The sequence below is a fragment of the Thunnus albacares genome, chromosome 3 (assembly GCF_914725855.1).
Source record: "Thunnus albacares chromosome 3, fThuAlb1.1, whole genome shotgun sequence".
Lineage (NCBI taxonomy): Eukaryota > Metazoa > Chordata > Actinopteri > Scombriformes > Scombridae > Thunnus > Thunnus albacares.
The window spans coordinates 38,022,805-38,047,289 of NC_058108.1; the positions used below are offsets into that span (position 1 = coordinate 38,022,805).

Here is a 24,485-nt window from a genome sequence, read left to right on the forward strand (position 1 = left end):
TTAAACGTTAACTCAGCCGAAGACGAGACAGAGATAACTATGAACCAGTCAAAAGGTAACAGGGTGTGTGTGTGTGTGTGTGTGTGTGTGTGTGTGTGTGTGTGTGTGTGTGTGTGTGTGTGTGTGTGTGTGTGTCATAAACCCAGTGACGTGCTAGCCAGCTAGCGTACTCCACACAGACCCAGCATCCTGTTGGCTAGCGGCTCACATCTGGAAACAGCTGTATCCTCTTTGTGCTGAGTCGCTGTTTCCTTCAGAAGTTTCCAGATTAGAGTTCAGTCTGTGAACGTTTCTGTCTTTAAAGGATCATTCTGATGATTCTCTTTATTTGTCTTCATGTTTGGATCCAAACCAACAATGAACTGATCTACTAACGAGTATTGTGTGTTTATCCAGAGTCTGATATATCTTTAACTTTGTACTGAAGTTCTTTGATAAATTTATAATGTAGTATAAAGTCAGAGGTTGTGATCTGCAGCACAACAAGCTAGCAAAGCTGTAAACAGAACCGTGTTCCTGCACATGCTCAGTGGCGTCTTCCTCACACAGAACTACTCTCTGGAGACTGAAAACATGATGCTGTTATTAGTCTTTGGAGCCGTTTCTAAACAAACTAACATGATGAAGGATCATGTGACCCAGTGCAGCAGTGAGACTCACTGACGGGTTTTTAATCAGATATATCAGCTTTGATACACACACAATACTGGTTAGTAGATCAGTTCATTGTTGTTTTGGATTCAAACATGAAGACAAATATAGAAAATCAGTAGAATGATCCTTTAAACATTTGGTGTCAGCGTGTTTTTAGATAAACTGCAGGTTGGTGTTTGTTTGGTGAAAACATCGTGTTAGCTTCTGTTAGCTCCTTCTGTGTTTTTCCACCGAAATGTTCCAGGAACCAGAAGAACTAAAGTCAAGAACTGAGTCCAATCAGCATGCTAACAGCTAATAGCTAGCTGACTCCTGTCTGTCTGTCTCCACAGCGTTGCCTCGGCGATGCACTCAGAGACGCCCGACCGCTACGAACGCCTCACCTCCGTCTCCAGCTCCGTCGACTTTGACCAGAGAGACAACGTGAGCAGCTCTTCTTCTTCTTCTTCTGCTTTCTCTTTCTTCTTTTCTTCTTTCTTTCTTTCTGTGTCATTCAGACAGAAAGCGAAACAGATTTTCTCCTCATGTCATTTGTGCTAATTTGACCAGTTGCTATGCTAGCTACTGATGAGCTGATGGACAGGTGAGGGGCGGGGTTAGCTCGTTGTCCTCAATCGTATTTGATTGGACAAATTTCTGTAACCGACCCAGAGTTCAAGATGAGTCATAACTAATATTTTAATGTTTACAGGAGAGATTTTTGACACATTTTCAGCATTTAACAAGAGATCAATGAATAATAAACACACAGATAATATAATGTTTGTTTCACAGAGTCTTTAAAACTCAAAGTAAGTGACAGTAAACTGACCTCTAGTGGAGACTTATCTTCATCATGATGATGCAGTGGCGCCTCCTGGTGGAGAAAATGTAAACTGCTGATTTGAGTTGAATTCACACAGATCATTTAATGAAAGTTATAATCTGGAAGATCTCCGTTTCGTTCTCATTGGCGGCTCCATGTGGTGATAAGCGGTAATTGCAGGTGTGTTGTTCTGTTGCAAGGATAACATTAATAAATTACTCTTATTGGCTTTTTACTCGCAAAGCTTTTATTACACTTACAATTTTTTTAATAACTCACCCGTTTAAGTTTTATTAAGCCGTAAAGTTCTGCATAATGAAGGACATGGATGCTTTGAGTGACAGGTCCGCCAGCCGCTAGCCGCCTCTTTGCCCATTTCTGATTGGCCGGGAGTTAGGCAGCGTCACGCACTGCCAAGATGGCGACGGCCGGAGCGGCTCGCTTTGAGCTTCAAAACCGCTCTTCAGAAACCAACGAGTGACGTCACGGTAACGACGTCCATATTTATATACAGTCTATGGCTGAAACACGAGTAGAGGATTACAGCTGTAGTCTGCTGGTCGATTAGTTGATCGATAATCTCCGTGTTACTTTCATAAGGAGAAAAGTGCTACATCAACAGCTTTCCAGGATTAATCCATTATTTCCTGCGGCGGGAGGGACAGACTAACAAATGACCTGTGAAAACAACGGGGGTGTTTTGAATACACCCCCGTTGTTTTCACAACTTTGAACTCGCCCAACCTGATGGAGCCTGCTGGGTCTAACTGTACTCAACGTTTCCTGAATCAGTGTTTCTGCTATAATTATCACAACAAGAACTCCCGCCAGGCCAAAAAGAATATTTCTTAATGCCAAATATCCATTAATTCGGAAATCATCAGCGTTTGGGAGTCTCTGTGCAGCGCCGTTCTGAAACGTGAGACAACCTCTGTGTCGTTACCAAGGAAACTATTGCCAGCTCAGTATGAGAGTCTCTGTTGCATTTTATTGTAATTTATGGCGGCGCTGCTTCGTCTCCTCCGCTGCGGGGAGTGGCGAGGAGCGGCGAGGAGTGGCGGGTAGAGGCGGGGAGCGGCGGGTAGAGGCGGGGAGCGGCGGGGCTGAGCCCTCCGTGCGTGTGCTGCACACACAGCGCAGCACAGGAGACACTTTCTGTACCTGCAACAACAGCTTCACCGGTAAAAAGCCAATAAGCGTAAGCTTTTAAAAGATAAGCAGCTTCACACAGAAGCCAATGAAGAGCGAGTCTGTTGCGTCAGCTCCGCTCATTTGAATGCATGGCGGGAAAGTCGGCGCTGACACCCGGTTCATAATAATCATATTCTTTGAGGTAACAGTGGTGATTGAGTTTATGGCCGCTGATGAAAGCTCTTGTATTTATCAATCTGTGATAGATGATCACTTAACAGACATTTATTTAAATGTAAATCGTCAGAGAGCTTCTAGATGCCACTTTAAAGTGATTAACTAATATTGATCATTACTGATCGTTTCCCTCAGTAGTTTGGACGTGAATCTGTCTGAGGAGTGAAAAGTGTGAAGTCGTCCTGCAGCTCAGCAGCTTTTCTGTTTTTAATCTGTCAGCTGCTGCCGCCGACGGTAATCCAGTTTAACGCCGAGCGGCTCAGAGGTCAACCAGACACCCGGAGGCTCCGCCCACTCACCTGACCTTACCCGCACGCCCACAAAACCAGTCCTCACAACAATAACTTCATCAATATAAACATCATTTATTATTCATCTGCCACAGATCTGACAGTGAAAAAGATTAAAATATTCATCAATATAGTCTCACAAAAGCATTAATGTTTCTTTTTTTTTTAAAGACTTCTTATTACAGTACAGAACAGTATTAAAACAGTGAAGTAAAATTCTTCTTTTATATCATCAGAAAATTAGACCAAACTTCATAAAACTTTCCTCAGTAATTATTAATCAGATTCAAAAGAGACAAAGTCTGTCATCAGTTTTTAATTAGTCTGAATGTTTCTTAATGAACGTCTGCGTATAATTCTGTGTATTGTTGTGGATATTGGTGATATATTTACCTATAAAAACAACATTACACATCAATAAAAACACTGCTATAATACAGAAAATGAGTCTTACAGTAATAAAGATGTTGATGTGACAACATGAAGAATATTTTATGTGTTTTAATGAACCGATGAGGTTTATTATTGTAAATGTTTGATTGAATCTTTCTGTTTGACTGCAGGGCTTCTGCTCGTGGCTGACGGCCATCTTCAGGATAAAGTGAGTATCGTTCTGTTTGTCTTCTGACGTCTCAAATCAATCAGAGTTTCTTCCTTTTGTTTGGTTGATTAAACACAACAGAAGCTCCGTGTTCAGACCACATCAGGCGGTGAAAACGTCAGTCCTGCCGTTCATCTGAACGGAGGGTTTTGGCGTTGAGCCAGAGTCAACTTTTAGAGAAACGCAACCTGACTGATGTCACTGCGGCTGAAGGCTGCGGCGGCGGCCAATCACAGCCGGACATCAGACCGATCAGAGCTGTAAACTCTGCCATGACGGAGTAAAAACATGTTATTAGGACGACGGGAGGAATCAGATCAACACAACCTCATTTTCTGATTATTTCACATCAGTTACGCTCTAGAGCACAAATAAACACACCCACCCCCCCCCCCCCCCCCCACACACACACACACACACACACACACCTCCGCTCGACACCACCTCCTGATTGGGTCTGAAGCCGTCCAATCCACACGCAGCACTCAGTGTTTTTCCTGGTTGAGCTTGTTTCAGACTTCCTGTTAGTTTGTTTGGTGGTCAGGTCTTCTTCTGTGGTAAACTGTGGAAAACTCATCATCACGATGTCACTGAAGCTTGAATACATTTATGTACGTTTTATTTAAAATGACTGTTTAGGGTTAAATATAATATTCATTCATCCTCACGTTAACATAAACAGGTCACATTAGCATTAAAAGCTAAGATTAGCATTAGCAAACAGTCGTCTGGGAACCATCACCGTGTGTTTGAAGTGTGCTGACCGCTCTCCGTCCTCGTGTTGCCGCAGGGACGAGGAGATCCGGGAGAAGTGTGGCGAGGACGCCGTGCACTACCTGTCCTTCCAGCGACACATCATCGGCCTGCTGGTCGTGGTCGGCGTGCTCTCCGTCGGCATCGTCCTGCCCGTCAACTTCTCTGGAGACCTGCTGGGTAAGAGCCGACAGCACCCAGCCGTCCACCAATCAGCAGCCATCCAGAGGACGGAGGCTGCAGCCGATTGGTCGGTTTAAATTACTTAGAGAAACATATAATATTTACTGTGAGGCGAGATTTAACTTTATCACACAGAGTTACTGAAAACAGATATTTCATCTAGAAACAGTTTTTATTGTAAGAAAATCTAATTCATGCTGATATTATGTAAATATAATATAAAATAATATTTACCTGCAAGAAGATTTTATTAACGTCCACGAAACTGAACTCATGAAGAAGCTTCTGCTCACTGAGACGAAACAAAACACCAACTTACAGAGTTTAGTTAGTGAGTTAACTGTCCAACAGCAGCGGAAAGTAACTAAGTACATTTACTGAAGTACAGTTTTGAGGTACTTGTACTTTACTTGAGTATTTCCATGTGATGCTACTTTCTACATTTCAGAGGGAAATATTGTACTTTCTACTCCACTACATTTATTTGACAGCTTTAGTTACTTTTCAGATGAAGATTTGACACAATGGATAATATAACAAGCTTTTAAAATACAACACATTGTTAAAGATGAAACCAGTGGTTTCCAACCTTTTTGTCTTTTGACGTCTTACAAAAAGCAGTGTGTAGTCGGGGTCACATTTCACATGTCTATGAGTTGTTAACAGCTCCACCAAATAGTGATTTTTCCCTCTAAACTTCTCACATGCTTTCATTTCAATAAATGTTCAAATGATCCAATATTTCAGCAAAAATCAAAGATTAGAGAAAAAGTCCAAAAACTGAAAACAGATTTGTGTATCAGAACTTTGTTTTTTCTTCTTTCCTCTCCCATTAATCATCTCACCACCCCTCAGATTTATCTGCTGACCCCTTGGAGGGGCCCGACCCCTAGGTTGGGAACCACTGGACTAAACTAGCTAACTGTATATAAAGTAGTGTAAACTAGCTCCACCTCCAGCAGCTACAACAGTAACATGCTGCTCTAACACTGATGCTTCACTATTAATAATCTAATGATGTCATATATAATAATATATCAGTCAGAGGGACCAAACCACTACTTTTACTGCAATACTTTAACTACATCAAGCTCATAATACTTATGTACTTTTACTGCAATACTTTAACTACATCAAGCTCATAATACTTATGTACTTTTACTGCAATACTTTAACTACATCAAGCTCATAATACTTATGTACTTTTACTGCAATACTTTAACTACATCAAGCTCATAATACTTATGTACTTTTACTGCAATACTTTAACTACATCAAGCTCATAATACTTATGTACTTTTACTGCAATACTTAAACTACATCAAGCTCATAATACTTATGTACTTTTACTGCAATACTTAAACTAACTTCCGCTTGTAAACAGTAACAGTGAGTAGAAGGTGGATCAGCAGGTTGATCTTTAATAACAAACAGCTGGAGGATTCAGAGCCGCTGCTTCTGTACTTTTACTGCAGTAAAGTATATGAATACTTCTTCCAGTACTGTAGTCCAAGCTCAGACTACATGTTAGCCTAAAACTAGCTAGGCAGCTAGTTAGCTTAGCTGACCTTCAAGAATATAATTCAGCATCAATATCATCAGAAGGAGAAGAACAGAAAGACTTCTGGTCACTCAGGAGATATTTTTACTCCCAGATGTTCCTCGTAGTTTCTGTTTAACTTCGGTCGGTTGACTTTTCAGCGTCTTCAGTCGATGTTTGAAGTGTGAGGATGTTAAAGCAGCTTGTTCAGGTCTTCAGGTTTCCTCTCTGAGTCTCACAGTGTTGTCGCCTTCTGTCTGATTGATTTTAGTCAGAATTATCAGTAAAGATGCTTTCCTAAGCCGAGGAGCACCTGGACCTCCTTCTAAAGAAGGTAACACAGCTGTAGACGTGTGTTTGTGTCTGATGGTAGAATCTGGATCTGAATCTGGAGCCAGTCTGGTCAGGTAGTTTAGATCTGTGTGTTCAGTAGAGATTTAAGTTCTTCTGCTGCAGTAAAAACCTCATAAAATGACATAAAACTGGTGTCCTGATTCTAGTCCAACTCCGTGAAACCTCACAGGAATTATGGGCCTTACTTCCTGTTGTTTCTTCCACTGATTTTGTATCTTTTAGCTGTTAGCTGTTAGCAGTTAGCTTTTGTGAGCTACAGGTGTCTTCTGTTTTCTTTTAAATGATGAACATAACCTGTCATTTGAGAACCCGTTAATTAACAGATGAAGTAATGTCAAGTTGAACATGACTTCCCTTTAATTTACATATTAATTAGCTGTATACTTAGCTAGCTATACTTAGCTGTTTTTATAAATTAAGGGGTTTTCATGGTTTTTGGTCCATTTTAAGTTGTTTTTTCCCCTTAAACTGTGCAAATAATCCATTTTAAAATACCTTAATTTAATTCAGTCCATTAACTATCCCCTTAAAACCTCATTAAAAATACTTATTTATATTTCAGCTGTAGCTGTTTCCAGCTAGCCCGGCTGGTCTGAAGGCTCACTGCAGATTAAACAAACCAGATATAATGTGTCCTTCATGTGACAGGTTGTGTTCTCACATCATTTATTTACTTAAAATCTTTTAAAATACCGACAAATAAGTGAAGACGGCTGCTGACTCTCACAGACGCAGTTTAACTGACGGAAATAAGTTGGAAGTTGAGCTCATAATTCACATGACGTGTCGCGGAGCTGCGAAGAACAACTGTGATGTTCATTAAGTGAAGTTTCACGACATCTTTCTGTGAGAAAATACAACGAACAACAGAAGCGTTTCAGGAACTTTAACGGCTCTGATTTCTGTGTTTTTAGTTTCTTTTTGAATGTGTAGAAATGTCTGAACAGTCGTCACATTTTATCAGATAGATGAAAGATTTGAAGGGGTAACAGGCCAAATGTCTCCGCGAACAATTTCCATGCACTGCAGGTCCATTTAGTAACCGTTCTCGAGCTTTCTATCAAATCTCAGGAACTTCATCAGCAGGAGGAGTTTGTCCAGTTGTCATGCAAATGTACTTGAAGGACTTGTTGGCTCAGAATAAATATTCAGTTTTAACTTTTAAGCAGAAGTTTGCTCATAAAAATGGAGTTTCAGGACAACTGAGGAAGACCATGTGATACAATCAAAAGCTTAAGAACAGTTACTAAAGGGACCTGGTGGTGAGATTGTTTTGTCAGCTGCTGTTTCCAACGTCAAGAACAAACTGAAGCTAAAAAATATTCAAACTAAATGAATATTTTAGTTTTAAAGGTTATTAAAAAGTTTCAGGACCTGTTTTGTTTCCTGATGATTTTATTAATTTATGACTTCATTTATTCCAGAAAACAACGCCTACAGCTTCGGACGCACCACGATAGCCAACCTGAAGTCAGGGTGAGTCATCATCATCATCATCATCATCATCATCATCATCATCACTGATCAGATTTACAGTTTTGTTTGTTTTTTGATCGTTAAGCAACTCTCCGACTGCATCAGTGTTGATGTTCAAGACAGGAAGTGTTTTCATGCATCAACAGCAAATGAAATAAAATCTGACCAAAAGATAATACAAGCAGAGAAACGAGAAATAAAAGCCGTCCAGCGCCGCTGTGATCAATAACGATTTTCTGTTTTTCTTCTCAGGACGAATCTGTTGTGGCTGCACACTTCGTTTGCCTTCATGTACCTGCTGCTGACCGTCTACAGCATGAGGAGACACACGTCCAAGATGCACTACAAGGAGGACGACCTGGTGGGAAAACACTCTGTTCACTGCAGAAAGCTCAGGACACACCAGTCAACAAAGGCACCATTTAGGGAACAAATGCAATTAGCCGCGCTAGCAGCCGATGAGCTGTGGGCGCTAACGTTGGTGTGTCGGTCCAACGATCTGGTTCAGACTGAAATGTGTCAACAACTGTTGGACGAACTGTCATTAAATTAGTTTCACACGTTCATGTTCCCCTCAGGACGGGATGTAATAACTTTGATCCTCTGACTTTTCGTCTAGTGCCATCGTCTGGTTAGACTGTTAATACCTGCCTAAACTTATGATAGCAGACATTAGCATGCTAACATAATAAACATTATACCTGCTAAACATCAACATGCTAACACAATAAACATTATACCTGCTAAACATCAACATGTTAGCATAATAAACATTATACCTGCTAAACATCAACATGCTAACATAATAAACATTATACCTGCTAAACATCAACATGCTAGCACAATAAACATTATACCTGCTAAACATCAACATGCTAGTATTATCATTGTTAGCATGTAGCTCATATTTATCAGTTTAGCTCATCAGAAGCTCGCCAGTGTTTCCTGCTGGCTTCTGATTGGTTGGTTTAGTTTATTACATTTATTTATCAGGGATGTATTCTGGTCGTTGTCGTATTCTGATTGGTTGGTTTGTAGTTGTGGGTTGGTCCGGAACGTCAGTCAGACTTTTGTCGCAGCGTTTGATTGGTGGACGAGTCTCACAGTGAGATGTGAGACAACTGTTCAGACCACCAGCCAGAGGTTTCACCACACGTCTCTCACAGTTGATTTACTGTTATCAGTGTTGGAACAGACCAGTGCAAAAAAATAGAGCAAAAGTAAGAGAATAATAATAATAATAATAACAAATTAAAATGATTTACAGAACAATAATAGTTGAGATATAAAACTTAAATGAATGTTGACTGTTTAAAGGAAACATGACTTATATTCTGTATATGAAGGTGCAATAAATAATTGGATAAATAATGAAGTTATTTAACATGCAGGTTGAATTCAGTCTACAGTGTAAAGCTTCTGGTGTGTTTTCAATCCCAGTTTTGTGTCTTGCAGGTGAAACGCACTTTATTCATTAACGGCATCTCTAAATACGCTGAGGAGAGTCAGATCAAACAACACTTTGAGTAAGTTCACAGCTCTTCTTCTTCTACTGCTGCTTTTAAACATTTACCCTGATAATCAGTTTGTTTGTTTTAAATCTAATATACTGAAAAATAATATATTTCATGACATAATGCAGAAATGTTTGCTTATCGGTGTGTCACTCATAATTAACTGATATTTAAAAGGCAAAAACTATTAATTATCTGTATACTTAATTTTCAGCTCAATTAGAAAATTAAGGGGTTTTTAATTCAATTAAATCCATCAATTATCTCCTTAAAATCCCATTAAAGATACCTTAATTTAATAATTAATGGATTGGAAAGTTAAAGTAAAATAATTAAGTGATTCAGTTTCATAGTGACACCGATATGAAGACAGGAAATGAACTGAAATATGTGTTTTTATTAGTCAGATTTATTGTTTGTTGTTTGCTGTCGCAGGCAGGCGTACGAGAACTGCACCGTGCTGGAGGCTCGTATCTGCTACAACGTGGCCAAACTGATGTCTCTGAACGCGGAGAGGTGAGCGAGTCGGAGCCCAGTGCATGCTGGGACACGCTGCAGCTCTGTGTTACCGCTGCTGGAGACGTTAAAAACAAGTTTAAAGTTAAAATCACATGTTTTTGAAGGATTTTTTAAAATATTTTTACCACCCAACTGATACAAGCCTTTAACTCTTAATGTTTCCCCACAATAGAATAAAATAAAACAGTTTTAACAACATAAGATAAAATAAAATACAACGAGACAACTGCAGCATAACTTCAGTTTGCATATTTACGTAGTATAAGAAGCCTGTCGTATTGTTTTTATTGTAAATACATGGAGAATATCACAGGATCAAAGCAAAGATAAAAGTAAAGTATCACTAACTGAGGATCAATAAGCAAATATTAATCAAATTAAAACAACAGTACAGGAAACATACAGGTTATAGCATTAAAAACAAAAAGATGATCAATGAGTCGTTTCTCTTTGTGATCAATACCAGAGCTGCAAAGATTAGTCGATCGACAGAAAATTATTTTGATAACCGATTTAATCTTTGATTAACTTTAAAAATGTTTCCAAATCCTGAAATGTGAAGATTTAGTAAAAGTTTATTAATACAGAACATTTCAACAAGGAAACACAAACTGTAACAGCAATAAAATTACTAATAATAATAATTAATAATTACAATTAAAAAGAAAATTAAAATAAGCTAAAATAGAATAAAGACGTAAAAGAGGAGAGTTACAGAATAATTATATAATAAAAGGCAAACAGAAAAGTCTTCAGCTGTGATTTAATGAACTGAGAGCCGCAGCAGACTCGATCCAGACTCGATCCAGACCCGATCCAGACCTGATGAGAGTCTGGATGCTTCATAAACCAACAGCAGTGTTTTAAAACCATTTTCTTTGACATTTAATGGTTTTCTTTGTCTTCTGTGACAGTAAACTGAATATTTTTGGGTTTGTTGGTCAAACAAAACAACTGAAGAGATTCTAACAGATTTTTCACTATTTTCTGACATTTTATAGACAAAATGAATCTAGAAACTCTTCTGCAGATCGACGGATTGATGAAGATGATGGTTGTTGTGTTGTTTTGCGTTCGGCAGGAAGAAGACGGAGCGCAGTAAGAAGTTCTTCACTGACCTGATGGCGAAGGAACACGTTCCCACCATGATCAACCCCAAACCCTGCGGACACCTGTGCTGCTGCGCCATCACGGGCTGCGAGGAGGTGACGCTTCACACACGCATCACGTGACACCGAGGTCGTCTCCGTGCCGACAAATTCAGACCGCTGTTTATCTGCCAACACAGAAAAACAAACAAACAATTACACACGTTTTTATTTTTATTTTAACCACAACGAGGAGGAATTTAGTCGGTTGCTGAGCGTTTCGGAGAAGCTCCAAATAAATGCACTGAAAGGTCAGATGTCCGAGTTTTCCACCAACACCTAAATGCAACACGCATTTGTGGTTCAGAGGGCGAAAAAAGTACGGAAGGTTTAAAACGCCAAAACCAAAAAAACCAAACCAAACAACGAGAGACGATGCGATACAACACGTGTCATAATTACATGAAAAACATCTGTTACAAAGACGATTAATTAGCTTTTTGTCTTTATTAACTGAATTTATTGTTTTTCATTATGACATAAGAAATAATTAAAATCAAATCACAACACAGAAAACAAAAATAGTCCAATCTGTCCAATTTAATAAACCTGAAGTTGGATATTTAGATTTCATTTAGTAAATCTTGCTTTTATCTGCAGGTGATGAAACACGTCTGGCTCATGACTTTGGTCCCAGAGTGACGTAATAACATGTATTGATTAAAATCCTGTGAAATCAGCTTCAGACATTCACCAGCAGGTCGTCACCTCACGACGACAAACAGAGTCTCTGCAGCTGTTGTCGTAGCAACAAGTCTTTCAACCCAAAACCTGTGAAAAGTTCAGTTAATTCACAGTTTGAGAGTCATTTTAATAGACAAATAAATACAATAAAAACTGCTTGTGTTGTTTTAATTCTCACGCTTTGGATAAAAGTGTTAAATCAGATAGTTACACTTAAAAAAAACCTCAGCTAAATGTTTTTATGGCATTTAAATTCTGATGTTATGGTAAGAATTTATCATTTGAGCACTAAAATATATGAGACATACTTGCATCATAAGTACAAACTGTGTTTACTGGATTTAAATATATTAAATATTATAGGTGAACTGTGAGGTTTAATTTCATTTTATTTAATCTCTTCATACGTGTGCTGATCAAACTTTCAACACTGTAGTTCGAGTCAACTTCATCCAAGATTAACAAATAAAAAAAACTACTTTTAAAGAGCCAAGTTAGCTGGATCAGTTTAGCCTGGATCAGTTTAGCCTGGATCAGTTTAGCCTGGATCAGTTTAGCCTGGATCAGTTTAGCCTGGATCAGTTTAGCCTGGATCAGTTTAGCCACATTTAAAGAACGGAGCTCTGGTCTGACTGGATGTGGGGGGGGGTTTGCGTGTTAGCATGTTAGCATGTTAGCAGTGATTCAGCAGCCCTGTGTTTGTCCTGCAGGAGGAGGCGGTGAGCTACTACACCAAGCGGGAGGCCAAGCTGAAGGAGGAGTACCGGAAGGAGAAGGAGAAGGTCCACACCAAACCACTGGGCATGGCCTTCGTCACCTTCCAGAACGAGGCCATGACCGCCATGTAAGCCACGCCCATATCTGTGACTCTGCTTCCTGTCTGACTCCACCTCCTCTGAGTTCTCCTACTGATAGCCTGTTAACAGAAAAGATCGCTAACTCACTCTGAATTTTGATGATAAAGTCACTGTAAGCTGTTTATGTGCTGTGTGAAAAGGGGAAAATGACAGGTTAGCAACAGTAACTAAGGGGGGCGGGGCTTAGCAATCGTCAGTTGCTTCAGTCGTCTACTTGTTTGTCATTCTGTCAAAGTTTTTGTTTTCTGGTTTTGTTTCAAATGTTTCCTTTTCTCTGATCCCGCCCCCTCTTCCTGGCCCCGCCCCCTCTCTGGCCCCGCCCCCTCTCTCTCTGGCCCCGCCCCCTCTGTTTCACAGTATTTTGAAGGACTTTAATGCCTGTCAGGTGCAGGGTTGTCTGTGTCGTCAGGAGCCGCGCTCCTCGCAGTTCAGTGAGGTTCTCCACGTTCACAACTGGAGTGTTTCGTACGCGCCCGACCCGCTGAACGTCCGCTGGTACGTCCACAAACTCCACCCGCCCAAAAACCTCCCAAACACCAAACAAACGAACCCATTCAGAGCCGCTGATGTGTCGTGGTTTGTCTTGCAGGGAGCACCTGTCACTGGGCGGGATCTCCTGGTGGATCCGATGCTTCATCATCAACTGCATCCTCTTCATCCTGCTCTTCTTCCTCACCACGCCGGCCATCATCATCTCCACCATGGACAAGTTCAACGTCACCAAGCCGGTGGAGTATCTCAACGTAAGAAACCACGACCAGTCTGAGTCACTCAGCAGCAAAGATAAACCTTCGGACCTTAAAACTCTTCACACTCAGTCAAATTTTAAACGGGTCTCCGCCTTTTATACTTCTTAATATTGGTAAAGTTTTTCGTACCTTTCATAGTTTTTAAGTTTTAGGTCCTTTTCAGGCAACACAGCTAATAAGCTACGATAGCGTCCTCCATTTTGGACTCTTCTGTTCTCAAAGGTCAGCTCGGTCAGGATGGCTTGCTATTGGCCAATGGTGCAAGTTTGTGTGTCAAAGTTCACCAAAGTTGAAGTTGATACAAAGAATTTTAGTCTTTAAGTCAAATTTGGATTAAATTGATTTTGCACCACCATTTCAATGTTTGTGAGACACCCGAACCGTCGGGCAGCAGACACCCGAACCGTCAGGCGGCAGACACCCGAACCGTCGGGCAGCAGACACCCGAACCATCGGGCAGCAGACACCCGAACCATCGGGCAGCAGACACCCGAACCGTCGGGCGGCAGACACCCGAACCATCGGGCAGCAGACACCCGAACCGTCGGGCAGCAGACACCCGAACCATCGGGCAGCAGACACCCGTGTTTATGGTGGAAAGTGTTTTTGAGTCTCAGGACATCATGTGATCTGTTTTCTACTGTGGCTGCCATGACATCACTGTGACCCTTCTGCTCTGACTCTTGACTGACTGTCTGTCTGTTTGTTTGTTTGTTTGTTTGTTTGTTTGTGGTGAACAGAATCCCATCGTCACTCAGTTCTTCCCCACTCTGCTGCTTTGGGCCTTCTCTGCTTTGCTGCCCACCATCGTCTACTACTCTGCTTTCTTCGAGGCCCACTGGACCAGGTAACACTGCTGCTTCTTCTTCCTGACCCTCCTCTTCCTCAGCATCACAGCACTACAGCAAAGCATCAGTGCCTCAATACAACATTAATCCTACAGCACAGCATCAATACTCCTATCAAGATTTTTGTGGAAAGTCAAATCTCAACTCAATCGAGGCAGGTTGAAACGAGTTCAGATCAGTTTGAGAGTAACCTGAGACAAGTCTGAGTCAATTATCAAAAACTGTAGAGTCCAAATCAAGTCTCAAGTTACTTTAGAGTCAGTTGAAAGTTGAGAATCCAAGTCAACAGTTTAAAAAGTTGAGACGTCTCTAAAGTCAGCTGATTTTCTCTGCTGTCTGCAGGTCCGGAGAAAACAGGACCACGATGCACAAATGTTACACCTTCCTGATCTTCATGGTTCTGCTGCTTCCTTCACTCGGACTCAGCAGGTAATAAAAACTGTTTTCTGTAAGAAGCCGTCCCTGAGTGACCTTTTGACCTCTGCCGTCCTCACTGAAATGTCTGTCTTGTGTTTTTTGCAGTTTGGATGTTTTCTTCCGCTGGCTCTTTGATAAGAAGTTCCTGGCCGACGCTAAAGTCAGATTTGAGTGAGTCATCTTTCAAAATTTCTCCCATCTCCTTTTGTGTGCACATGATGCATGATAAAAAATTGAAATTTGATATACAATACATTTTTTCATTGTCATGTCTGGAAAGGCATGATTACTGCGAACATTGGAAAGTTTGCAGTTGCATTTAAAAAACAAAAAAATTCAATTTTTAAATAAAAAATTGAAAAAGAATGTTCAGTTTCATTAACATCAAAGTGTTTGGAGTAATATGACCTTAATCAGTGATGTTTTTAATGTAATTTTCACTTTGGTTGTAGTCATGCATCTTTTTAACATAACAATTAATTTGGAATTCCAATTATAGAATTCCAAATTAACATATATATTCTTTAAGTATTCAATTTTAATATTGGCTCTCCTAAGCTTCCATAATTTTTGTTTATGCAGTAATTTTCTCAAACAGCCCAGTTTCCCTGCAGGCATCCATAAGTTATCAATAAAGCTCGATCGATCAGTCAGTAGTATGCACTGCTGTAACAACGGTGCTGCATCCCCTTCAGGTGCGTCTTCCTGCCGGATAACGGAGCGTTCTTCGTCAACTACGTCATCGCCTCAGCATTCATCGGGAACGCCATGGACCTGCTGCGGATCCCTGGTCTGCTCATGTACATGATCCGGCTGTGTCTAGCTCGTTCCGCCGCCGACCGCCGCAACGTCAAGAGGGTGAGGACAGACGCTGACCGAGATCAGTTTGTAATAATATGACAAGACAATAATAAATAACAGAGAACACTGAGTCCATCATTAATTCTGTAGCGACACCTGAGCACAGATGTTTGTCCAGTTTTCTGGTGTGTGATAAACATTACAGCCTCAGGGGGCGCTGCTGAGTGCTGTCAGCGTTTAACATGATGTGTCGTCCCTCCAGCATCAGGCCTACGAGTTCCAGTTTGGAGCAGCGTACGCCTGGATGATGAACGTCTTCACGGTGGTCATGGCCTACAGCATCACCTGTCCCATCATCGTCCCCTTCGGTCAGTCTCAACAACAACTACATGTCATACTGCCTCTAAAGTACTACAGTATCTGCACTACAGTAACAATATCTGCGCTACAGTAACAATATCTGCGCTACAGTAACAATATCTGTACTACAGTAACAATATCTGTACTACGGTAACAATATCTGTACTACAGTAACAGTATTAGTACTACAGCAACAATATCTGTACTACAGTAACAATGTCTACTACAGTAACAATATCCATATTACAGTAACAATATCTGTACTACAGTAACAATATCCATATTACAGTAACAATGTCTGTACTACAGTAACAATGTCTACTACAGTAACAATATCCATATGACAGTAACAATATCTGTACTACAGTAACAATATCTGTACTACAGTAACAATGTCTGTACTACAGTAACAATGTCTACTACAGTAACAATATCCATATTACAGTAACAATGTCTGTACTACAGTAACAATGTCTACTACAGTAACAATATCCATATGACAGTAACAATATCTGTACTACAGTAACAATATCTGTACTACAGTAACAATATCTGTACTACAGTAACAATATCCATATTACAGTAACAATATCTGTACTACAGTAACAATATCTGTTCTACAGTAACAGTATCTGTACTACAGTAACAGTATCTGTTCTACAGTAACAGTAACTGTACTACAGTAACAGTATCTGTACCACAGTAACAGTATTTGTACTACAGTAACAATATCTGTACTACAGCAACAGTATCTGTACTACAGTAACAATGTCTGTACTACAGTAACAATGTCTACTACAGTAACAATATCTGTACTACAGTAACAGTATCTGTACTACAGTAACAGTATCTGTACTACAGTAACAGTATCTGTTCTACAGTAACAATGTCTGTACTACAGTAACAGTATCTGTACTACAGCAACAGTATCTGTTCTACAGTAACAGTATCTGTACTACAGTAACAGTATCTGTACTACAGTAACAGTATCTGTTCTACAGTAACAATGTCTGTACTACAGTAACAGTATCTGTACTACAGCAACAGTATCTGTACTACAGTAACAGTATCTGTACTACAGTAACAGTATCTGTTCTACAGTAACAATGTCTGTACTACAGTAACAGTATCTGTACTACAGCAACAGTATCTGTACTACAGTAACAGTATCTGTACTACAGTAACAGTATCTGTTCTACAGTAACAATGTCTGTACTACAGTAACAGTATCTGTACTACAGTAACAGTATCTGTACTACAGTAACAGTATCTGTTCTACAGTAACAATGTCTGTACTACAGTAACAGTATCTGTACTACAGTAACAGTATCTGTACTACAGTAACAGTATCTGTTCTACAGTAACAATGTCTGTACTACAGTAACAGTATCTGTACTACAGTAACAGTATCTGTACTACAGCAACAGTATCTGTTCTACAGTAACAGTATCTGTACTACAGCAACAGTATCTGTTCTACAGTAACAGTATCTGTTCTACAGTAACAGTATCTGTATTACAGTAACAGTATCTGTACTACAGTGTTAGTACTAGTACTACATCAACAGTGCAGTATCAGTGCATACATGTCAATACTAGTGCCCAGAGTTGTTTTTAAGACTTTTAGGGAAAGTCAAAGTCAAGTCTGAAGTCAGCTCAGACAAGTCCAGGTCGAATCCTTTAATCTGTCCAGAAGAGTCTAGATTAAGTCTTAAATCAGCAGTGACACGTCCAAATCAAGTCCACCAAGACAAACCAGGTCAAGTCAGCTAAAACAAATCAAGTCTGCAGTAATTTGTCTATTAATGTGGTTGAGTCGGTCAGTCTGAAGTCTGGTCAGATCTAGTCGTTGATGATCAGATATGTTCAGCGGTGTGTGACGTCCTGCCTCACCAGCTCACCTGTCCCTCTGCAGGTCTGATGTACATGCTGCTGAAACACCTGGTGGACAGGTACAACATGTACTATGCCTACCTGCCCTCCAAACTGGACAAGAAGATCCACTCCGGAGCAGTCACCCAGGTGGTAGCCGCGCCCATCCTCTGCCTCTTCTGGCTGCTTTTCTTCTCCACTGTACGCACAGGTAAGCCCCGCCCCCTGCTGGACGAAACACTAAACAGCCTTTACAACTCGATCAATATCGATTATCAAGTCCAAACCAAGTCTCAAGTCGGTCAAGATTGCTGCAAACCAAGTGTTAATCTAGTCAGTTTAGACCAGTTCATACATGGTCCAAGTAGTCAGTAAAGTCACATCCTGAGTTGGTTGAAACGAGTCTAAATCGATTCAGTCCAGACGGGTTCAGATCAGATACAGAACCAGTCAAAACTTCTGATACTGTAGGAAATCCCAAACTCTCATCATCGAATCATCAGAGTCAAATTAAATGTTTGTTTGTTGACAGACAATAATCTGATCTCCAGTCAGTAAGAGCCATACGATTGTGTGAGTGACAGGATGTAGTAAGTTGTTGAATGCTAACATATGCTAACTGCTAACCACCAAATTCCTGTCAGGTTTTGAGACGCCGACCTCCATGTTCACTCTGGTGGTGCTGATCGTCACCATTGTGGTCTGTCTTTCTCACGTCTGCTTCGGTCACTTCAAGTACCTCAGCGCTCACAACTACAAGGTACAGGAACTTTTTTTTATTCTGTGGAGCATTTTTACACCTCAGAATGATTTTTGAAGCAATCGGCAGGAATCAAAAAGTCTAAAGGTTCAGAAGTTATTGAGCTAAAACGTGTATGAAACACGAATGTGACTGTTAACTACACCGACTCATTGTGTGTCTCAGATCGACACCAAGGAGACGGATGTGGACGCTGTTGAGAACGGACGTCCAGCTCGCACCTCGTCCTCCCCGACCACCAAGTCTCAGGTGAGCAGATCAGACGACGTGTTACAGCTCAGACATGTTAAACGTTAGCTTGTTAACTAGCTCTGGTTCTTAAAATTATTAGCTTACAAACTAGCTTTAGTTCTTGAGTTTCAGTTCTTGTGTGTTTTTAGTTTATTAACAAGCTAACTTTAGAGTTTGAGTTTGTGTGCTTGATGACAAAGTTTAGTAGCCAACTGACAAACTAGCATCACAGTCTTCATCATCAGATGGAGACTAAAGGACATCGAGCGAACGTTAGCTTACTAAGCAACACAATGGCTCAGTGGTTGTCACTGTCGCCTCACAGCAAGAAGGTCCTGGGTTTGAACCCCGACCGTGGAGTGGAGTGCGGAGTTGGCATGTTCTCTCCGTGTTTGCGTGGGTTTCCACCGTCAAAAGACATGTATGTTAAGGGTTAATACTCCTGTCAGTGCCCCTGACTGAGGTACCGGCTAAAAGAACTGGAATTGGTCCTCAGGTGCTGCACTGCGGCTGCTCGTAGTGTGTCAATAAAGTTCTGCTTCTTCTAAAAGGTTTAATCACCAGTAAATAAACCACAGACTGTATAAAAATATGGACGTAGTTACCGTGACGTCGCTCGTTGGTTTCTGAAGAGCAGTTTTGAAGCTCAAAGCGAGCCGCTCCGGCCATCGCCATCTTGGCAACGCGTGACGCTGCCTAACTCCCAGCCAATCAAAAATGGGCAAAGAGGCGGGGCCGAATGGCTGAAACAAGCCACCTAGCGGCTGGCGGACCTGTCACTCAAAGCAGCCATGTCCTTCATTATGCAGAACTTTACGGTTTAATAAAACTTAAACAGGTGAGTTATAAAAAAAATTCACCCCCTGTACAGTTGTCATGAAAGAGGAAATTAGCTACAGAGACCAAAACCGTTGTTTGTACCAGACTGTAAACATGTTTATTTCTGCTGTAAAGTTGGACATTTTAACATGGGGGTCTATGGGGATTGACTCGCTTTTGGGGCCTCAAGTGGTCGTTCAAGGAACTGCAGTTTTTGGCTTCATATTACAGCCGCTTGAAATAAACAGCAACAGCAAATTACAATTACAAATGATGTGTAGCTAACATCAGTTACTTATGTGCACAATTAATATTGTGCACATAAGATAACCATGTGTGCACATATAATCAGCGCAGACCTCTCAGGACTTCGGGGATCCGTAGATACTTTTGATACTTTAAATGATTGTTAAATGTCTGAATGCAAGAAGACGTTCAAGATCTGAAGTTTAAAACTGTCAAACTGATGATTCAAATCAAGAACTATCTGATCAAAGAATAAGTCGGCAAGATTATGAATCTGAAACATTTGATGCCGACATTTTGTACGTTTGGTATATTTTAGCTCTGCGGCGCCAGTGAAGATGCTAAATGTAACGGTCCCGTCAGGGTTTTGTCTCGCTCTGCTGGTTAACCTGGTTGTGGTCTTGTGTCGTCCAGCAGCAGCAGCAGCAGCAGCAGATGTACATCGCTCAGGTGCTCCAGGACCCAAACTCGGACGAGCCGGGCGGTGGCAGCGGCGAGGAGGACCGGGGGTCGTCCCAGGACGAAGAGATGCTGAACGGAGGGAACAGCATCAACGAGGCGGATTTCCAGTCAGGGGAGGACAGTCTGATCGCCAACGAGGTCCACCAGTAGCTGGGGGCGGAGCTAGAGGGAAGGGGCGGAGCTGTTGTATGGATATGGAGTTGAGGGTCCATACCCACACAACAGTTAGAAAATAAAGCTAACTGGAGAATCACTACACACATACATACATACACACACACACACACACACACACACACACACACACACATACATATATATATATATTCAAATAGACTGACATGGTTAGCTCCGCCCCTCCCAGCTCGAAGACTTGACCCTGACCTTTGACCCCGGCGCCGGGTCGCCAACACCCAGTCCTGCACGTCTGTGGAAACTTGATGGACATCAAACTGTCTCCGCAGGAAGTCAGTGTACATAACCACAAAGCCAAAAGTTTTTCTTTTTGTTTTTATTTTCTCGGGGTGGGGGGGCGGGGTTTAAAAATTCGTGCCTGGGCGGGATTTTCGTCTACGTTCGTTCGCACTCGTGTCTTGACTCCTGATCCCACCGCAGGTCGCCGGGACTCGCCCTGTCGAGGGGTCAAAGCCGATGCTGACGCTGTCTTTTCCTTCGGCCTGGTGGACGCCAACAGCTCCAAACAAATCCCCCCCCGTCGCCGTCGTCGCCGCCGCTTTTCTCCGGAAAATCGGAGCAACATGAACTTGCCAACCGCCAGCTCTCGTAGTGATAGAAGCCTCGCTTACGCAGACGCATCGCAGTCTCCTTCCCCTGTTCTGCTTTTTTCCTCTTATCGTTGTGGAAACCGTTAGTCGTGGATCAGGCTTTCGCCGGTATGTTCAACACATCACCTGAAGTTTTGGGGGTTTTTTTTTTTAACAAGCCGAGCTTTCGCTGCATGTTGTTAAAGTGCTGTCTGGATTAACGTCGCCACCTTCGGATGATGTAATTCATAACAGAACTGTAGTGACCAATGAAATCCAGCCCGATCTCGGCAGCACGTCCTCCCACCTGCCAGATGAGGGTCTCCCGTCACTTCGGTTTTGGACCGCTCCTCGACGGCCGAAAAAACACACACCGGACTCGACACGAGGATGCTTTCTTTTCTCGTTTTTTGATTTCACCTGAACTACCTTAAATCATGAGTACGTACACCTGACTTAAAGGGAACGGGGATGTTTGTGTCTGTGTAGGTTTAGCAATCAAAACTCTTTTCATCGACGGGGGGAGAAAACTTTGTGAAGACGCTCGGACACTTCCAGCAGCAGCAGTAGAGTAGTTTGAGCTCGGGTAGACGCAGAAGAGCAGCGCTTTTCGTCCGGACGGTCTACCTTCAACGCCTGAAGCTGTCAGCACTCTCAAGGGAAAATGTTTTCTGTTTGTGTGTGTGTGTGTTTTTGAAGTGTGCATTGTCTCTGTGTGTGTGTGTGTCCAGTAGCTTATTGTACACCAACCTGCATCATGAAGGGTTTAAAAAAAAATAATAACGTCACCAGGTAACCAAAAACACTGCAACATTTGGCTAACAGGTTCCAGTGCTCCTCAAACCGGTCGTCTGTCTACTGTAGAATTAGTTCAATGAAATGTTTTCCTTCACTTTTAGGACAAAATGTCTGAATTTAGAATGAAAATGAATCAAGTTTCACATCCTCATCTAACATCAACAAACCCCCGTTTTTACTGTTGCAGTAATGTTTCCATCAGTTTGCAGATTGGTTTTCTTTTTAGTTTTAGTTTCTGTGAAAAGTTTGAAGTGTCCCCCATTATGCAATTAATTAACGGACACCTGCCAATCAATCAGAATCTGGTATTTTTCTGTGTCTTGAGGTTGAAGTGCGAGAACAAAAATGCGCTTTTTTTATATACTTGCTTTTTAACTACACGCTCACTTGTGATGAGCCTGCGTTCCCCTCAGAGCGTTACCTGTGGGCATGAACAGTTCACTAAGCCCCGCCCCCTTCATTACTGTTGCTACACCTGTCAATCTTTCCTTTCTCCTTTAATTTTTCTTCTTTATGGAACAAACATTAACGGAGCGCTGCTTTAATTTAAAGGTCCACCCACTAGATTTTGAAAAGCTACTAAATGAATATTCACTGAAGATAATTTTGAGTATTTCTGAAGTTATGCAGAAATTCAACGTAACCTCCTAAAGTTACATTTGCGTAACACATTCTGGCTCTTATCTGCCCCCCTAGTGGACGGACTAATCCTCCAGTGTACAAAGTAAACAAATATATGATGTGTGACACTTTGCACATGTAGACAAGAGGCTATGACACATGTAGTTAAAACACAAGTATGATGTTCAGCACGTTCCGCCTCCCCCACCTTTATTTGCTGCCATGGCAACAGGAACAGGAGGCCGACCCAGCGGGCAGCATCGGGAAGCGAGGGAACACTTTCAGACAAACTGTTACAGAACAGCGACGTGACGAAATAGTCTCAGGTGTTGTTTGTTTTCCTAAAATAATGTTTACATCAGTTTTTGTTGCTCGTTTTATTTGGACATGTTCTGCAGTGTGTGTGTGTGTGTGTGTGTGTGTGTGTGTGTGTGTGTGAGTGTGTGAGTGTGTGTGTGTGTGTGTGTGTGTGAGTGTGTGTGTGTGGGTGGGCACAGAGCTGGACTATGAAAGCTGCAGTCATCAGGACGTCTCTGGTGGCTGCACGCCGGAGAACCTGCAGCGTTTGTGTCCAGATGTTTTTGTTTTTTCCTCTTCACTTCCAGCAGGGCGTCTGCTGTCGGACGCTCCGGCCGTGATTGTATGCACATGAAACTGAAACAGAAGAAGAGCTCACGGTGGATCTGAGGCCGCAGGTTCAGCTCAGCAGCTCTCAACCCGACAGTTTGGACGCTGCACAGGGACAGTTTTTGTTTTTGGAGATGGAAGAAACCACGAGTAGGCGTGGAGGTCGTGACTGGACGTCCTCCCAACAACCCCCCTATAAAGTCTCCACAGATTAGATTTCATTCCTTGCTGATTGGGGAACACCTGTGGTTACCATGGTGACATCAGGTGCAGTTTAACACTACAGTAAATACTGATTGATCAGTTACTTTGTCAGAAATCCAACAGCAGGTGTTTCTGTTTACAGAGCAGCCAAACAAACTCACAAAATGTTTTGTAGATGCATTAACGCGCTAACGCAGCAGCAGCAGCAGGAAATGTTGTGTTAGCATTAGCAATAAGCTAATCCAGCTGTGATACAGCTGTAGGAGAGTGATCAGTAAACAGTGAGGAAATGCGTTGCATCGTATCCTGTCAGTCCCTGAACGGCAGACTCCGCCACTAACAATGAAAACTGCAATAGACAGATAATTACTGAATGCATTCACAAAAAAAAAAAAACAGAGCAGAAATGGCATCAAAAACATGGTTTGATTTAATGAACAACTGCAACAAGTCTTTAAACTTGCTTTCTTTTTTCCAGTCTAATTAGGGCTCTAATCAGGATTGAAGAGTTCTTTTCAGGAAACTTCCTAGAAAATGATGGAACTGTAAAATAAATGATTTTATTTCACTGCTAGGACTTAAATCATGTGGAGAAACGCTGGTCTGACTGTTGTCAGATCCTACCGCAAGACGGAAATGTTGAAAAACATCTTACAAATATGTAGTTTCATTCCTAAACAATATTTGAAGCTGGTACACCAGGAAGCAAAAGAAGTCAGAGCAACATGTAAAAACACTAAAATTCAAATCAAATGTGATAAAGCAAACTTGATAAAATAGATACAAATGGGAAAAATAATAATGGATCAGAAATACTATTAGAGTGCAGTTACAGTACAGTAATAAGCTAGTTAGTGTAGTATTAGTGATCATCCAAAACTATTATTACAAAATATGGAAAAGAGATCAAAATGTGACGTGCAAAGAAATGTGATTTTCATTCAAAATGACGTCTTTTACCCGTTTCTGGTTTGACTTTCTCAGTTTTTTTCTCAGATAATGCTCATGTTAGCATTAATGCTAACATTAATGCTAAGGATAATGCTAATGTTAGCATTAGCATTATCGCTAGCTCTGAAATGGGACACAACAAATAAAAAATCTAACTCCAAGTCTTTATAAAAATAGATAATAAAAACCGCCATGTGGCTCCTGTTAAAA

At 41.3% G+C, this 24,485-nt stretch overlaps 1 protein-coding gene across 5 annotated transcripts in view; it reads left to right on the top strand.

Annotated features, from left to right (window-relative positions):
- The window catches only part of LOC122975534 (CSC1-like protein 2), a 38,120-nt gene extending 14,076 nt beyond the window's left edge, over nucleotides 1-24,044 (top strand). For 3 of the 5 annotated variants that reach the window (XM_044344056.1, XM_044344019.1, XM_044344047.1), the window contains 20 exons: nucleotides 987-1,077; nucleotides 3,681-3,718; nucleotides 4,509-4,651; nucleotides 7,973-8,024; nucleotides 8,277-8,385; nucleotides 9,480-9,550; nucleotides 9,974-10,054; nucleotides 11,139-11,262; nucleotides 12,600-12,733; nucleotides 13,104-13,241; nucleotides 13,336-13,489; nucleotides 14,236-14,342; nucleotides 14,686-14,772; nucleotides 14,866-14,931; nucleotides 15,456-15,618; nucleotides 15,824-15,929; nucleotides 17,836-18,003; nucleotides 18,437-18,552; nucleotides 18,718-18,801; nucleotides 20,263-24,044. In XM_044344056.1, coding sequence (XP_044199991.1) covers nucleotides 987-1,077; nucleotides 3,681-3,718; nucleotides 4,509-4,651; nucleotides 7,973-8,024; nucleotides 8,277-8,385; nucleotides 9,480-9,550; nucleotides 9,974-10,054; nucleotides 11,139-11,262; nucleotides 12,600-12,733; nucleotides 13,104-13,241; nucleotides 13,336-13,489; nucleotides 14,236-14,342; nucleotides 14,686-14,772; nucleotides 14,866-14,931; nucleotides 15,456-15,618; nucleotides 15,824-15,929; nucleotides 17,836-18,003; nucleotides 18,437-18,552; nucleotides 18,718-18,801; nucleotides 20,263-20,460 — 2,230 coding nt within the window. In that variant the 3' untranslated portion in view covers nucleotides 20,461-24,044. The remainder of the gene's footprint in view (nucleotides 1-986; nucleotides 1,078-3,680; nucleotides 3,719-4,508; nucleotides 4,652-7,972; nucleotides 8,025-8,276; nucleotides 8,386-9,479; nucleotides 9,551-9,973; nucleotides 10,055-11,138; nucleotides 11,263-12,599; nucleotides 12,734-13,103; nucleotides 13,242-13,335; nucleotides 13,490-14,235; nucleotides 14,343-14,685; nucleotides 14,773-14,865; nucleotides 14,932-15,455; nucleotides 15,619-15,823; nucleotides 15,930-17,835; nucleotides 18,004-18,436; nucleotides 18,553-18,717; nucleotides 18,802-20,262) is intronic. The other 2 variants (XM_044344038.1, XM_044344028.1) reach the window with 2 other exon arrangements.
- Nucleotides 24,045-24,485: the final 441 nt, after the last annotated feature.